Source organism: Cibotium barometz, chromosome 26, assembly GCF_041138505.1.
Source record: "Cibotium barometz isolate CiBa-2024 chromosome 26, ASM4113850v1, whole genome shotgun sequence".
Taxonomy (NCBI): Eukaryota; Viridiplantae; Streptophyta; class Polypodiopsida; order Cyatheales; family Cibotiaceae; genus Cibotium; species Cibotium barometz.
In genome coordinates this window covers 30,473,902-30,489,640 of record NC_141071.1, presented here as the reverse complement: position 1 = coordinate 30,489,640, position 15,739 = coordinate 30,473,902, and the positions used below count along the sequence as shown (strand labels likewise).

At 42.5% G+C, this 15,739-nt stretch overlaps 1 protein-coding gene across 2 annotated transcripts in view; it reads left to right on the top strand.

The window, feature by feature from the left end:
* Nucleotides 1–9,132, top strand: part of EDA25 (CCAAT-binding factor) — a 46,121-nt gene extending 36,989 nt beyond the window's left edge. For both annotated transcript variants that reach the window (XM_086820499.1, XM_086820500.1), the window contains 2 exons: nucleotides 7,480–7,714; nucleotides 7,817–9,132. In XM_086820499.1, the coding sequence (XP_086676625.1) occupies nucleotides 7,480–7,714; nucleotides 7,817–8,521 (940 nt within the window). In that variant the 3' untranslated portion in view covers nucleotides 8,522–9,132. The remainder of the gene's footprint in view (nucleotides 1–7,479; nucleotides 7,715–7,816) is intronic.
* Nucleotides 9,133–15,739: the final 6,607 nt, after the last annotated feature.

The following is a 15,739-nucleotide window of genomic DNA, read 5'->3' as shown; positions in this document are numbered from 1 at the left end:
TGGGTGCTCCAAATTGCCATTGGACCATATTGGTCGAGAAAAAACTGTGTGTGGACAAATATAATGTGTTGCGACAAAGACCATATCAGAATTTTACTATTTGGGGATTAATATCAATAAATAGATAGAAAGGTAAATACCATATAATGGGTGATATGTGTTTCTCCCCATGCATCAACCATTTGCTGAGTAAATGTATGTATTGCAGTCTTTAAGTTTGTAATCTCCTCAGTAACAAGTGAAGCCTTTTCTAGCAATTGAATCATTTTATCAAGTGACTCCCACAGCCTTGCACGCTTGAGACCAAACTCTGCATTATTCCCACGATAAGTGGTGCATTCACAAATGGCCTTCCATATCTCATATATTGTGTGACTATTGTACCTCTCGTAATTTGAGAGAAGGTGTCTAGCTTTGGACCCACCCATGCATATTTTGTTTGGATTATCCTGACCCGGTCCTGACTTTTTAGTATCCTTGGTTAACTTTACATCACCACCATGAAGCCCCACGCTTGAAAGGACATCTTCCAGCTTACTGATGCATTCGTTGCGAAGATGTTCAGGCTCCATATTCCATGCATAATTGATATGTAACTTCAGTAATTTGTCCATTATGTGTAACCTAGCATGAAGCGTGCAAATATGAACACGGGAAAGAGGAATCTCCAATATAGGGCTCCATGAGATATCTTCTTGATCACGATTAGGCGGACAATTGGTATTACAGCTCATAATGCCATTAACCCACTGCATAGGTTTCTTTGGATCTTTGTTTTGCATTGTACTCATTGAAGGTGGTTGTACATTTTTCTTGCCCTTTGCATGAGATTTGGTTATCTTGGTGGCTGCAACCTGGCTTGAAGCTTTGCCGCGTTCAATATACTCTGATTTTGAATTGCAGCAATAAATACATGGAAAAAAAGTATTTGCTCCTAGCTTGCATCCTAGCATACACTTCAATGTCTTTAAATCCCCTGCCATGTGCCATTCAACTGTAAATGTTCCTATATCTTCCACATGTAAAGTCTCTTCTTTTGATTGCAATGATATGATGTTTGGGATGCCTGTTCGGGTAAGGTACTAGTGCAATGTATCATTCGTCTCCTGTGGAAGCTCAAATGCTGACAACCATCATATATTCTTATCTGATTGCACTCCATAGTAATCTTTTCCCTGAGATTGCCTTCCCGTGTTGAAATTTGAGGCTTGTGCACTACAGTCGAGAAGATTATCAACCTGTTCCGGATTTCCTTTGATAGCCCTGTTCATAAGTGTTAGGCTGACTCTTTCTAATTTTCGTCCTTTTACAATTTGACACTCATCAAGCTTTAACACAAACACAGTCTGACCTTAGCACTCCTCAATGCTTAGACCATAATAAGAAATCATAGCTCGTTGAAGGGTCCTTAAATCAATAAAGACATTGTTGTACTTGTTGTATTCAAATACCTTAGAAGTACATACAGGCAGAGCATCCTCCACATGACGGTAGCCACCTAACATGTTCGCAATGTCTGAGTTTGCACTTTTTCTTGCCATGGTTACACTGTATGGAGTTGGTAGCATGGGTCGTAGAAGTCCTTTAGCACGATGACCTAGTGTAAACACCCTGTAAATGGCTTCATATCCCTTCCTACTGACACCAGCACTATCACATGCATCCATAATCTGTATGGGGCTTACCATATTTTGCAGCTCTCCATAAATTCTGTTTCGGATTTGCTTAGCTATTTTGCATGTGGGATCTTCTAGCAGCTTTGATATGTCTGATAACTTAATATGTTTCAATATGTCTGCTCTACATTCCTCAGCACCACCTTCATATCCCATCATATCCCTAGCAATATCTCTACATGGAACATAAATACAAAATAACATCAATATGTTTCACGAAACAGAATGGACTGCAAAACAATAGCAAGAATAGAAGTTACCTTGTTGCTCGTACACATCGTTTTCTTGCTCCACTTAGAGTTGCCAAGGTTTCTAGGGACTGACGCTTTCTTTTCCTTTGTCGAAAGCCTACTGGTAGCTTCTTCAGGCTTGCAAGGTATCGTTGCTTGTTTCGTGCATCTTGTTTGGCTGCATTCATCTTGTCTCGTTCAATATCAAAGGCCTGCTTAAGCAACAAGTTGCTCTTTTGGAGCTCCTGATTCTGAGTTTTCAAGTTGTTCACCATTTCTTCAAGCCTATCAATGTCCTTCTTGTGTTGCTGCTGCAACTCATGCCATAAGCCTTGAAAATGCACTCTTGAATGCGATTCCTGAGCTGCAACAAAAGAAAGCCTTCTACAATAGCCAAATAGACCATTAGCTCCATCACCTACATACGTGAGAAATGTAGTGATATTAACAAAAGGAGGTGGAGCATTGGTGAGCGGGTCAATAGGGTATATGAATCCATTCCTCTAGAGGTCAATACATTTTTGTCCTTGTGATCGAAGAGTATCCAATGGCACATTGGTCACACCACTTGTTTTTGAGCTGCGGATGGTAGCATACTCAGAAGCCAAATCTACATGTAACCTGAACTTTGGTGCTCTGTTAGATATATCTTCAAGTTTAGGGTTAGGCAATGCTGAAAAGTGCTTCTTGTAGAACACAATGCGAGAGTGAGGAGAGGGTATTTTGAGGAGAGTGCAATGAAGTTTTGCTGTAAAAAATATTAGAAGATCATAGATGGATAGTGATTAGGTAATAGGAGAAAGGACATGGAAGATGGCAAGAGGCATAGAAGATGGTAGATTGAGGTTTTGCAGCATAATACAGTAGAGAGAGAGAGAGAGAGAGAGAGAGAGAGAGAGAGAGAGAGGAGAAGAGAACTTTTTAACGTCGTAGGAAACTATTCCAAGAGATCAGATTGATCTATCCACGAGAGAGAGAGAGAGAGAGAGAGAGAGAGAGAGAGAGAGAGAGAGAGAGAGAGATGTAGAATGTAGACGGAAGTAGGGGATATGTATGCTAAACAATGCAAGAATGGAAAGTAGTAAGCTCTGAAGCTATGGAGGTTGACAGAGGGATTTTCTGCACTTCAATGTGGGAAAGACATGAGAGAGAGAGAGAGAGAGAGAGAGAGAGAGAGCAGAAAATGATAAAAAGATGAGGCATGGAGGATGAGAGAGTGTGAGATATCAGCATTTGGAAGTGCAGAGGTTATGGAAGCTTACTAATCAGAGATGCTTGGCCATGGCACGTCCAAATGTGAGAAAGGGGAAGAGAAAGAGGGTTTTAGTGAGATGAGGGCGTCTTGGAGAGAGAATGTAGAGAAAGAAAGTGGTGGGGGGTCCTAAAAGTGGAGAGAAGAGAGGAGGGAAGGCTTTTCAGCCATTTTGAATTTGGTAAAACCAAAAAGTTACCCCCAATTTAGCTCAAGCAAATATATATTTGAAAAACTAGAAATTCAAATAATGATTGCATAAAGATCTCCTTTTCAGGCCTAGTCAAAGTTTGCTTAGAGTCCTTAAGCAAAAGTACTTAAAATAATATGGCAGCTTAAAGGGTCCCCATAGACCTCAACCTTCCCCTAATCATACCTCAACCTTCCCCTAATGATTAGGGGAAGGTTGAGGTCTATGGGGGCCCTTTAAGCTGCCATGTGATTAAAGAGATAATTAGTGTGAAGGCCAATAGGAAAAATACATGTGTACAAAAATGTTGGGTTGCTTAAGAACCTAAATCTTGTGGTCAAAGGTAGAATCTTACATTTTTCAGATCTGCAGCAAAGAAAATCTTCAATATCTTTTCTTTTTATATTTTTATAAGGGAAAAGTTTTAAAAAGTTACCCCCTCTCACTTCCCTTTTCCCTCCATCTCTCTCCAAAAGTAGGGACGTGTTTCTCTCTCCTTCCTTTTAGACTAACCCACTTTCCCCATCTACCACTCTGCACACTCTCACTTGCAGCCCTATCTTCAGCTCCAACTTGAGGAAAGCTCTTTGCTACCAGCTACTCAGAGGAAGCTCTGTTATCAGCCTCTCTCTCTCTCTCTAGAGGAAGCTCTGATATTAGACTCTCTCTCTCTCTAGAGAAAGCTCTGTTATCACCCACGCACACACCGACCGACGCACCCACCCACCCACGAACTCACGCACTCGCGCGCACACTCTCTCTCTCTCTCTCTCTCTCTCTCTCTCTCTCTCTCTCTTCGAACCTGCTCGCCACGTGCGTGACTGTTGCTCGAACTTGCTCGCTGCCTGCTGTTGCCTCCCCCCCCCCCTCTCTCTCTCTCTCTCTCTCTCTTTCTCTCTCTTCGATCCTGCTCGCCGTCTGCTGTCGCCTCCCTGTCCGCCCTCTCTCTCTTTCTTGTGTTCTCTCTCTCTCTCTCTCTCTCTCTCTCTCTCTCTCTCTCCGAGTCTGATAACAGAGCTTCCTCTAGAGAGAGAGAGAGGCTGATAACAGAGCTTCCTCTGAGTAGCTGGTAGCAAAGAGCTTTCCTGAAGTTGGAGATGAAGATAGGGCTGCAAGTGAGGGTGTAGAGAGTGGTAGATGGGGAGAGTGGGTTAGTCTAAAAGGGAGGAGAGAGAAACACGCCCCTACTTTTGGAGAGATGTGGAGGAAAAAGAGAAGTGAGGGGGGATAACTTTTTAAAACTTTTCCCTTATAAAAATATAAAAAGAAAAGATATTGAAGATTTTCTTTGCTGATATGAAAAAGGTAAGATTCTACCTTTGACCACAAGATTTAGGTTCTTAAGCAACCCAACATTTTTGTACACATGTATTTTTCCTATTGGCCTTCACACTTCTTTTATCACATGGCAGCTTAAAGGGCCCCCATAGAACTCAACCTTCCCCTAATCATTAGGGGAAGGTTGAGGTCTATGGGGACTCTTTAAGCTGCCATATTATGTTTTTAAGTACTTTTGCTTAAGGACTCTAAGCAAACTTTGACTAGGCCTGAAAAGGGGATCTTTATGCAATCATTATTTGAATTTCTAGTTTTTCAAATATATATTTGCTTGAGCTAAATTGGGGGTAACTTTTTGGTTTTACCAAATTCAAAATGGCTGAAAAGCCTTCCCTCCTCTCTTCCCTCCACTTTTAGGACTCCCCACCACTTTCTTTCTCTACATTCTCTCTCTAAGACGCCCTCATCTCACTAAAATCCTCTTTCTCTTCCCCTTTCTCTCATTTGGACGTGCCATGGCCAAGCATCTCTGATTAGTAAGCTTCCATAACCTCTGCACTTCCAAATGCTCATATCTCACACTCTCTCATCCTCCATGCCTCATCTTTTTATCATTTTCTGCTCTCTCTCTCTCTCCCTCTCTCTCTCTCTCTCATGTCTTTCCTACATTGAAGTGTAGAAAATCCCTCTGTCAACCTCCATAGCTTCAGAGTTTACTACTTTCCATTCTTGCATTGTTTAGCATACATATCCCCTACTTCCGTCTACATTCTACATCTCTCTCTCTCTCTCTCTCTCTCTCTTTCTCTCTCTCTCTCTACTGTATTATGTTGCAAAACCTCAATCTACCATCTTCTATGCCTCTTGCCATCTTGCATGTCCTTTCTCCTATTACCTAATCACTATCCATCTATGATCTTCTAATATTTTTTACAGCAGAACTTCATTGCACTCTCCTCAAAATATCCTCTCCTCACTCTCGCATTGTGTTCTACAAGAAGCACTTTTCAGCATTGCCTAACCCTAAACTTGAAGATATATCTAACAGAGCACCAAAGTTCAGGTTACATGTAGATTTGGCTTCTGAGTATGCTACCATCCGCAGCTCAAAAACAAGTGGTGTGACCAATGTGCCATTGGATACTCTTCGATCACAAGGACAAAAATGTATTGACCTTTGGAGAAATGGATTCATATACCCTATTGACCCGCTCACCAATGCTCCACCTCCTTTTGTTAATATCACTACATTTCTCACGTATGTAGGTGATGGAGCTAATGGTCTATTTGGCTATTGTAGAAGGCTTTCTTTTGTTGCAGCTCAAGAATCGCATTCAAGAGTGCATTTTCAAGGCTTATGGCATGAGTTGCAGCAGCAACACAAGAAGGACATTGATAGGCTTGAAGAAGTGGTGAACAATTTGAAAACTCAGAATCAGGAGCTCCAAAAGAACAACTTGTTGCTTAAGCAGGCCTTTGATATTGAACGAGACAAGATGAATGCAGCCAAACAAGATGCACGAAACAAGCAACGACACCTTGCAAGCCTGAAGAAGCTACCAGTAGGCTTTCGACAAAGGAAAAGAAAGCGTCAGTCCCTAGAAACCTTGGCAACTCTAAGTGGAGCAAGAAAACGATGTGTACGAGCAACAAGGTAACTTCTATTCTTGCCATTGTTTTGCAGGCCATTCTGTTTTGTGAAACATATTGATGTTATTTTGTATTTATCTTCCATGTAGAGATATTGCTGGGGACCACGTGGGAAGCATGTTAGAGCTCCGGAAGCCATGTGTGGTCCCCAGCATGAGGAACTCTCTCCCTGATGCTGTAATGTCTCCTTTGTCCTGTGATTCTCCTAGGCTTAGAGCCTTCTCTTATGACTTAAAACACACACTGTAACAGTGACACTTGGCACGTGTTGATATCATTGCTTACTACATACACACCTATAATATCTACCCATATGAGGCACCAGCCTATCGAATTGAAGCTACTATTTCAGGGCTTTTGCAGAAATTTGGGGCTTCAAAGAAATATGGAGAAAATCATCAAATTCAAGCCTCCTACATCAAATTGGAGCTAAGGTCCAAGCATCTGCATCATGGCACTTTTGCCTTCTGCAACAAAGTCTGCATCGGCACTGGCATGGAAACGTTGCTGAAATAGAGTACCTTCACTGATGTACACTGGAGGGGAAGTTTTTAAACTTCAAAATTTTCTGATTCCTATTATGTTTTGAGTCATGGATTCAAGAATGTAGTCTCACCTTGCCTTCTTGAAGGAAAGGGCAGCCCTTAAGGGAACAACGAACTAAGTTAACATCTACAAAAGACCCGAAGGGTAGAATCTATGAGACCAAAAGCGTTAACTGTACATCCATGAGGTGACTAGCTACATGATGAGTAACTAGATATGTAGTGAGGATAAACCGAACAAAGAAAAAAGAGTATAAAACGATCAAAGAAAAAAGCGTTAGCATCTCAACTACAAGTTCTCTATGTGGACAACAGGGATTCATGTGTCTCCTCCTCATCTATGACGTCATACAAACTGTTTACATCTACCTCCTGTTGTGGAGCAACTGTGACTCTGAAGGATATGTCGGATCTGAAGCTGTCATGCAGAGAGGCACCTGGGTCTGATCCACCATGGGCATCTGGCATGATGTAGCTGGGAGGCCCTCTCCAATTTAACTGCTGGATGCATTTCTGTTTGTGTAGCTGTCTATTTAGTATTTATATATCTAGTGATGTAGCTATCCATGCATCTGTCTGTTGGTTGAATCATTTTGTACATTTCAACTGATATCATTCTCATTTTGGACATTTCAACTGATATCGTTCTATTTGGCAGCAATGCGGATAAGGCTTGTTGGTGGGAACTAACAGCCTTAGCATCGCATGTGCATCCTTCTGTTGCAGCGATGGCAAAAACACTACTTTCTGGTGCAAGTATTCTCTATGCAGGGGATCCACTAAGGGATCTTGCCTTAAGTGTATTTTTAGACCGTTTCACAGAGAAAAAACCTAAGTCTCGCCGCAAAAGCGAAACATGGCATGGCTCCTCTTTGTCAGCACCAGCTAGAAAGGTAGTTTCTCCTTGTCCATTTTTTAAATTCATGTTGAGGTCCTGTGGCTTTTAAAAAACTCAATATTAATCAGGTGCCCCGTTCTTATGTTTTGTCATATAGGCTTTAACATCGACCATGTTACCTGTCGGAGTGGAATTCCTTGAACTATCAGAAAAGGAGGTAGCACCAGAGGATATTGTGTTTCATAAGTTTTACACATCCAAATTGAATAGGAAAGGGAAGTCCAATAAAGTGGCAAAGATTAAGGAGGATGCTATTTCAATAAATGGAGGAGAAGATGACTTAGTGGGTGATAATAGTGATGATGATGAAATAGAGGATCTCCTGGATCAGGATGAGGGCACAGAGATGGGCTTGGATAATCTTTCTGAAGAAGAAAACGAATCAGAAGGGGAGTGGACTTTCAAGCAAACAGACCGTGCATTTGAAGACATGAACGAGCAGTACAATAGCCCTGAGGAAGATATGGATTTTGAAGACATGAATGGGGAGTATAATAGCTCTGAGGAAGATGTGATTTTTGAAGACATGAATAGGGAGCATTCCTTTGAGGAAGACATCGATAAAGTCGAAGATTCTCAAGACACCTGGAATAGAGATGTAAACAAGCACACAAAGAAGCAATCAAATTTGAATAAGCAAGCAAAGAAAGGAAGGGAGAAAAGGGCCTTTATCAAGGAGGGCTCCAAGAAGTCCCCTTTTGCTAGTATTGACAAGTATTCTCACATTTTGGATGATGAAAGGTTGGATAAGGACAAGGTAAACATTATTTCAAGTGTGAGAAAACGAAAGAGAACAAAATAAAGATAGTTGACTTAGGGGTGCTTTACAACCGAAAGTTGAAGCACCCATTTGTCGTCTCCCAGCACTTACCCAGTGCCCTCGTGGAGGTGTCTGTCCCCCTTCTTACAAACCATGCACAGATCCAAGTTATTGACAAAACTTCCACTCTCTATTATAGCAAAGCTTGCAGGCCGTGTGAGGTTTAGAGTTCAAATCTCATCAGGGTCCATGATTCAGCTTGTCTGTTGAGCAGCTGGCTTGTCCACATCGGACAGCTTTTTGAGATATCTGGCCCATAATTGGGCAGGTATGGGGTGCTATCACTTTACCTGTCTGTGCACTGTGAAGATGAAAACATGCAGGCATCATGCTTTGTACGAATGGGATTTGGTCACGAAAACAGGGGATCTGTTGGAGGGACGTTTGTGAATCCCTCCTAGTCTTTTTTAGTCTCTTTTCCCTGTCTCAAGTGTATGCTGCATTATTCATATCATGTGATGAAAAAAGCAAAGTTTTGCCTTGTGAATGAAAAAATAATATTTAAAAAATTACTTCATGCAATATTCCTTTTTTGGGAAGAAAATTTGGTAATGGGTCTGTTTGTTTCACTGTTTTAAATTGAGTCTTTCTGGTCATTTTTCTTCTGCTTCTTCCCTAGTTTTTTTTTTTTTTGGATTTTATATATGGTGGACGTGCTGTGTCCTGTTTAAAATCGAGGCACATAGGGTATGAAGTGTGTGATGATAGATTTGAGTTAACTCCATGCAGTATTTCTACGTTCTTACCTACTCCTGTTTCAAACCTAAACACACAGGGTAGTTCGAGGGGATGATGATAGATTCGAGGACCTTGGTGCTTCCGTAGTTTTTTTTCCTTCTGCTTTCTTTTTTTCTTTGTTTTCTTGTCATTAGAAACAATAAATGTGCTGTGTGCTGTTGGAATCTGGGCACATAGGTTATCTAGGGTTTGATGATAGATTTGAGTACCTCAATGCCTGTGTGCAGTCCCTTGTGGCTACTAGGGAACTAGTGTGTCACACACTATATTGGAATGCTAGTCATAACTGATTTTGTGTTTTCATTCTTAGGGAGTTTTGGGTTCTTTACCTCCATATTGATTTTCATCTCTTTAGACCTTGGCTTGTCCTGTACTAGGCACTACATGTGTAGGGATGGACTCTACACTTTGGATACATCAAACAGTGTGGTTGTAGCTGCATGAATCATATAGCACATAGGCTGCCTTGGTGCAGCACCATATGTGGGATAGGCTCTGCATGTCAGAGCACTTAAGTGATGTTGGATAAACAAAATAGCATGATTGTGACTGCATGTATCACAGTACATGGGCTACCTTAAGACTGTGTATCTTGGACCATATGAAACTAATTAGGTTTTGAAACAATTTCTTTAAATCTTTCATTGGGTCAACCTTTGAAGTCTTTGTTTTGATTTGAGCTCGAATAAGTTTGGATGCAAATTTGAAATCGTTTTGAGGCCATGTGGGCTTTTTCCTTGCAGAATCAACTTGTAATTTTAATCTGATTCACCTCATTAAGTTTTATTTATAAATGTCTCTGAACTTACATTTTGGGTTGATTTTGCAATCTTGTTTTTGGGTAAACATTCAAAATGCATAAATTCATAAAAGCTATTAGCAATTTCCCGTGTATTTGACAAGAAAGATTTAAATGGATGTATTTAAGCGGAATCGTTAGAGTGATATGTGAATGTGTACTTAGAGAAAATTATTTGAGCTTAGACTCATGCAGTGTTCAATTTAGACGTACATTGCCCTACAAGGTTTGAAGTTATAGAAGTTGTTTTAAAAGAGTGAATGCACACATTTTCGACATGTCGGTAACTCACCTCGGGGAAGCTTCAACCAAGTGCACATGGAATTCGATTCTATTTCATACCTACAGAAACATGTGTCGAGGAGACACCCTCTTGAAATGCAAGGAAAAGAATTCTCTATTGGAAATAAAGCTTAGCACTATCGTCTTTCAAGGGTGCTAGATTAAAGTCTTGGGACTTTTTGCTTACCCCTTTGCAAGTGGGGCACATGATACATTGCACTTGTATAGGTGGCGAAATTTGGAGGGAGTCAAATTTGCATAAATAGGGATATATGGTGCATGTGAAAGTAGGCGTGATGACATGCATGGTTAGCAACACGTACGTGTTAGCCCTTGGCTTTGCCTTGATTAGGGGCATGGTGGAAAAATGCACGTGATGACATGGAAAATTCGTATTTCCTAACTTTAGGGTGCTTTATGATATGCAATGAAGTTTTCATGCAAGGTTCAATGGTATGTTTCGGAAGCAATTCGCAACAGCCGAATGCATAACATATTGGTAAGAGCCTTTGGGTAGTCGTGGTGGTAGCCAACTTGTCAAGGCCGTGTGAAAGGTATAGGCATTGATGAAGTTCTTTTCGTGAGGCCACTTTTCTATTGTGAAAATGGTTGGGACTCTTGGAAATGTAGAAGCGGTTTGCACCTTTTGATTGGGAGAATGAGCGCTAGAATCACCATGGAATGATTTGCATAGGTAGATTGCGGTCTAAATCTTCTTGGCACGACATCACATCATACCCCGAGCTCATAGCATGTTGCTTAGAGATTTGGCTTCCATGGCAAATACGTTGGCTAGGGTGAGGTTGTGTCCGTCTTGAATTGGAATCAAAGCGGAGGGTACATAAGGTCGAGGGTTCTCCATGATGGGTCAGAGCTCGTACATATATTATAGGTGTCGTGCATGGGCATTGGACAAAAGGTGAGCTCGTATAGAACCTCCTTTCGGTAAAAACTCCAACACACTTCTTTCTTTGAGGCTTATTTGTCTGCTTCATGGACTCTTACAAATGGTTTGACATAAAGAATCAAGTGTTGATGTGTAGAGAGGATGATTGTTCTTGAGGATGAAAAAACTTAGGACACCTAGTATGGAAGAATTTAGGACACCCAATATGTCATGTACGTTGGTAAATTCTGAGTGATGGGTGGATTGTCGGACAATGCCGAGACCATGGATGTGGCTTTGTAGTGACCTAGGTGTTTGGGTTTCATCGCCCGACTGACTGTAAGACACTTTATCATCTTACCTGGTCAAATGGGTACTTATCTTTTGTAAGATGATGATGCTCGAATAGATAAAGCTTCCTTACCGTGTGCTTAATGTCAGATAGGGAAAGACTCCATGTACATAGTTGGTTAAGACTAGTAATAGAGGTCGGCACAAGTTTGGCACGCAATGTGAAAACTAGTCATTTTTATGTGTGTTTTTTTATAGTAGTTTACTTGTGGGCTCTGCTTCTTTCTTCTTCTTGCTTGCTTGCATGCTATTGGATTATTACATACTAGATAGATACGTGTTTGAATATGTTTGATTGTAGGTTCTCCTCTTTCATTAGCTTCTTTTTCCCTTGTTCTTTGTGAGAGAGGAGTTGTCTCCATCTAAGCATAGAGATCTCTCCCTTCATCCCTTTGGCCTGGTGTTACAATGGAGTGAGCAAACGACAGACGAGCTAGCACACACGTTGTTAGGCAAAATTTTATAAAGGTGTTTTTGGCTTGTGTACATATGGGACGCATGGCATGCAAAAAAGCTTTGCCCTGAATACCCTCGCAGGTGTACAGAGTGGATGGTTTGGTAGTAGGCTAGTACAGGCTTGTCCGGAGCGTGGTCTGCTGGAGATGGTATCAATCGTTCGGTTGCTTTGTATGTGTGCGCTTCCCAAAAATAAGTGGCACTTGTAGGTTGTATTTGAAGGTGTGCATGGACATAAGGGCAACTAATTGTTGGAGGGCCAATATGATATGTGTATGAGGGGTGAAGAATATCCAAGATTAAAAAGAAGCATAAAAGGAAGGTGATGATGGGCGTGTGCGTGGCAAGAGAAAGGTGGTGCGAGGGATTCGAGAAGGGAAAATGCTGAATTGGGCCTTGGGCGGCGGATTCTTCCAGAACGAAGGTCGTCTGCTACTGCAGAGCAAGAGGGAGATGGGTTGTTGAAGGTGGCCGCCTCCTCTGGATGCAGAGAGTTGAGGGTAGGTGTTGCTTGGTCTTGCTGGGCTGCTGCGGAGCCTGGTGGCGACGTCAGAGAGCTTGTTTTCTTGATGTGGAGGGTTGCCATCTCATTGCAGGAGCAGAGGGTTGCCTTCAGTTGAAGGGCTTGCTTTGACGTGGGTGGCTGCCTGGGATAGCAAAGGCTGCCGACGATTTGCAGGCCAGGAAGGAGAGCGTAGCAAAAAGAGAGAAGAGGAGAGTGGTGTCAACTGAAGCGGAAGAAAGAGGAGGTTGGTGTCGGCAGTAGAGAACGTGTGGGTCAACAGCAGTAGAGAAGAGGTGGCACAGCTGGTAACGAAGGGAGAGAGCAGAGTGAAGAAGAAGCTAAGCGTCGACTGCAGGCCGAGACAGTAGAGAAGGGGAGAGGTAGGTGTCGACTGCAGCGAAGCCAAAAAGGTGGTGGCGTCCACTGCAACAAAAGCGAAGGAGAGGAGAAGGTGACGGTATCAATTGCCGAGAAGCAGGGAGAGTTTCTTTGGGTGCTGTTTTTGTATAACTGCCATAGCTGCAGAGGAGATAGGCGTGTCTCTTGTTAATATAGTTGTCTTTGAGCACAGGGCTTGTTGTGTTGTTGAGTGTGAGCAGAGAGAGGTGTACTGTTTATATCTGCTGCTACTGCAAAGGAGAGAGGTGGTCGTTCTTGTTTGTATTATTGCCTCATGAGTGTAGAATGCCAATGTGTGTGTGTTGTACTTGTTGCCAGGAGAAGCCAGGAAGAGAAGTGGCATGTTTTATTGTGATTTGGATCTGGAGTGGGCAGATTATGACTGGGTGTTAGAGGAGGATGGTTCTGAGGATATTCTGGATATCCAACTTTGTAGAGACGAAGATTTGTTCTGAAATAAAGTCTTGTTTGTGCTGTTTTTTCTGGTGTGGGTGGTGTGGTGAATTGTGTGAGAAGTGTTCCAGCCAGTGTGCTGGTGGTGCCCCCAGGCTCATGGTATTTCCAAGACTGTTGGATGGACAGCTATAGAGGCAGGTGATTCGTGTCCGGAATTTTCGACAGCTTTCTGGTCCCCCCACTGATGAGGAGAGCTCAGGTATTTTTCCTTTGCCTACAACGATGTATGCCCTAGGAGTTGAAGGTTTCAGGGAAGGTGTTCTTCTTGTTTTTTCATGGATTTGAGGTGAAACTTGGAGATCAAAATGATGTCGTATCCAGAGTTTTTTGGTGGTCCTAATGAAGATGTAGCAGATTTTCTTGAAAGAATGGAGGTTGCATGCATAAGCAACCACATCAACGAGCCAGCACAGGTATTGCGGTTGCTAAATATATGTTTGAAGGGAGATGCGAGGGCATGGTTCAAAACTTTTGAAGAGTCGTTAAGAGATGCTGAGCCACGCATTCCAATGACTGAGGATGGATTGAAGACTGCACTTTTGAACAGGTTCAAGAAGGTTGGGGATCCAGACAGAGTTTGGCATGAAGTGCAGGGGTTGACACAGGGCGAATTGGAGCCAATTGATGATTATGTAAAGAAATTCTCTTTACTGTGGGAGACCTTGTGCAGGGCTTTAGGGGAGGATCAAGTGCCTCTGAACATGATGAAGAAAGATCGTTTTGTTGCAGGATTAAAGGAAGGCATTCGCTGGAAGGTTGAACTAAAGAAGCCCAAATCTTATGAGGATGCGGTGGAGATTGCCAAATCAAAGGATTGGAAGTTGCAACGAATGAACCAGCTGGGGATGGTTCCAGTGGGTGGTAGTGAGGCCTGAAATTAGAAGGGTAGAAGCGGTACCGATGAGAACCGTGCTGGAAAGAGTGCAACCGACAGAAGCTCAAGTGAATAATGTCACACCACAGGGGACAAAGGTGGCACCCACAACTGTTACAACTTCTGATGATGAAGGGCTCCAACAGGACATAAGGCAAATAGTGGATCGTATGAAGAATCTGAGTCTGAAAATGATAGGAAATACAAGTGGTGGACGTGGTCGAGGCAGAGGTTATAATCAGGAAGGGGTTGAAGGTCAGACAAGCTATGGAAGTGGCCGTGGTTTTGGCAGGGGTAGACGGTTTATTCCTACATGTTGGAATTGTGGTGAATTGGGGCATATAAGTCTTGACTGTGACAAACCGCCGCGAATGGGGGGTGATATGTATCCCTTACCCTCTCAAATTCCCAATAGGGCAAATGATTATGGAATTGAAATTAAAGGTGAAGCAGGGACCAATGGGTTGACAAATGAGGAGAAGGGTAAAACTAAGGTGGTGAATGTGGTCACCCTTGAGAAGACAAAGGAGACGGAAGCTGATGTAATGCCTTTGGGGAAACGGACGCCACACGAAAGGGAAGGCAGGGATGCTGCAGAGCCCAGCAAGAAGAAAGGTAAAGTGAAGGAAGGAGGGGATGTAAAGGTCAAGCGGAAGCAAAAGTCTCGTAGGAAGTTTCAAGTGATTGATTTTCCACTGGGGGTTGGGCAGGTTAGCTACAATTTGCAGGAGGACATGGCTGGAAGAAAAGCTAATATTACTTTTGGGCAATTGATAGAGTTAGCTCCCAAATTGAAACGTCAGTGGAAAAGACTTGTGAACCCGAGATGTGAACCCGAGAGAGAAGGACCCTGCCAGAGGGATAGTGACTGTTTTATCTGTTGAGGAGTTGCCTGATATATGTCCTATAGTGGATGTATGGCACAAAGGGAAGAATCTGGGAGAAGCATATATAGATGGTGGTGCACAAATTTGTGTAATCACACTAGCAGCTGTGGAGAGGCTTGGTCTTAATATTACTGAAGCGTCTGGTTTTCGTATTCGGTTGGCCAATCACCAGAAGGTCAAATGCTTAGGTGTGATCAAGGGATTAGAACTGCAGGCTTTTGCTGTAAAGGTTCTTGTGGACTGTCATGTTATGCCGGGAGGAATGGGTGCATTCCCCATCATTTTGGGAAGACATGGCTGAGAGCGGTGAAAGCTGTTCAAGATTGGAGGAAAGGGGTCATTACTCTGTATGACAGGCAAGGAGATAAAAAGCAGTTTAATATGGATAATCAGAAGCCTGTTGATAATGAAGGGAAAAATGAAGCTGATTCGAGTGTTGATGATACGACTAGTAGCACCACTACTAGTGAGGGAACAGAAGTCACTTCATCCAGTGAGGAGGATGCAGAGATGGCTGCCCTGGTTGTTGATGAGGAAGTGCTTAGTGATGAGGTTGCCCAACAAGAA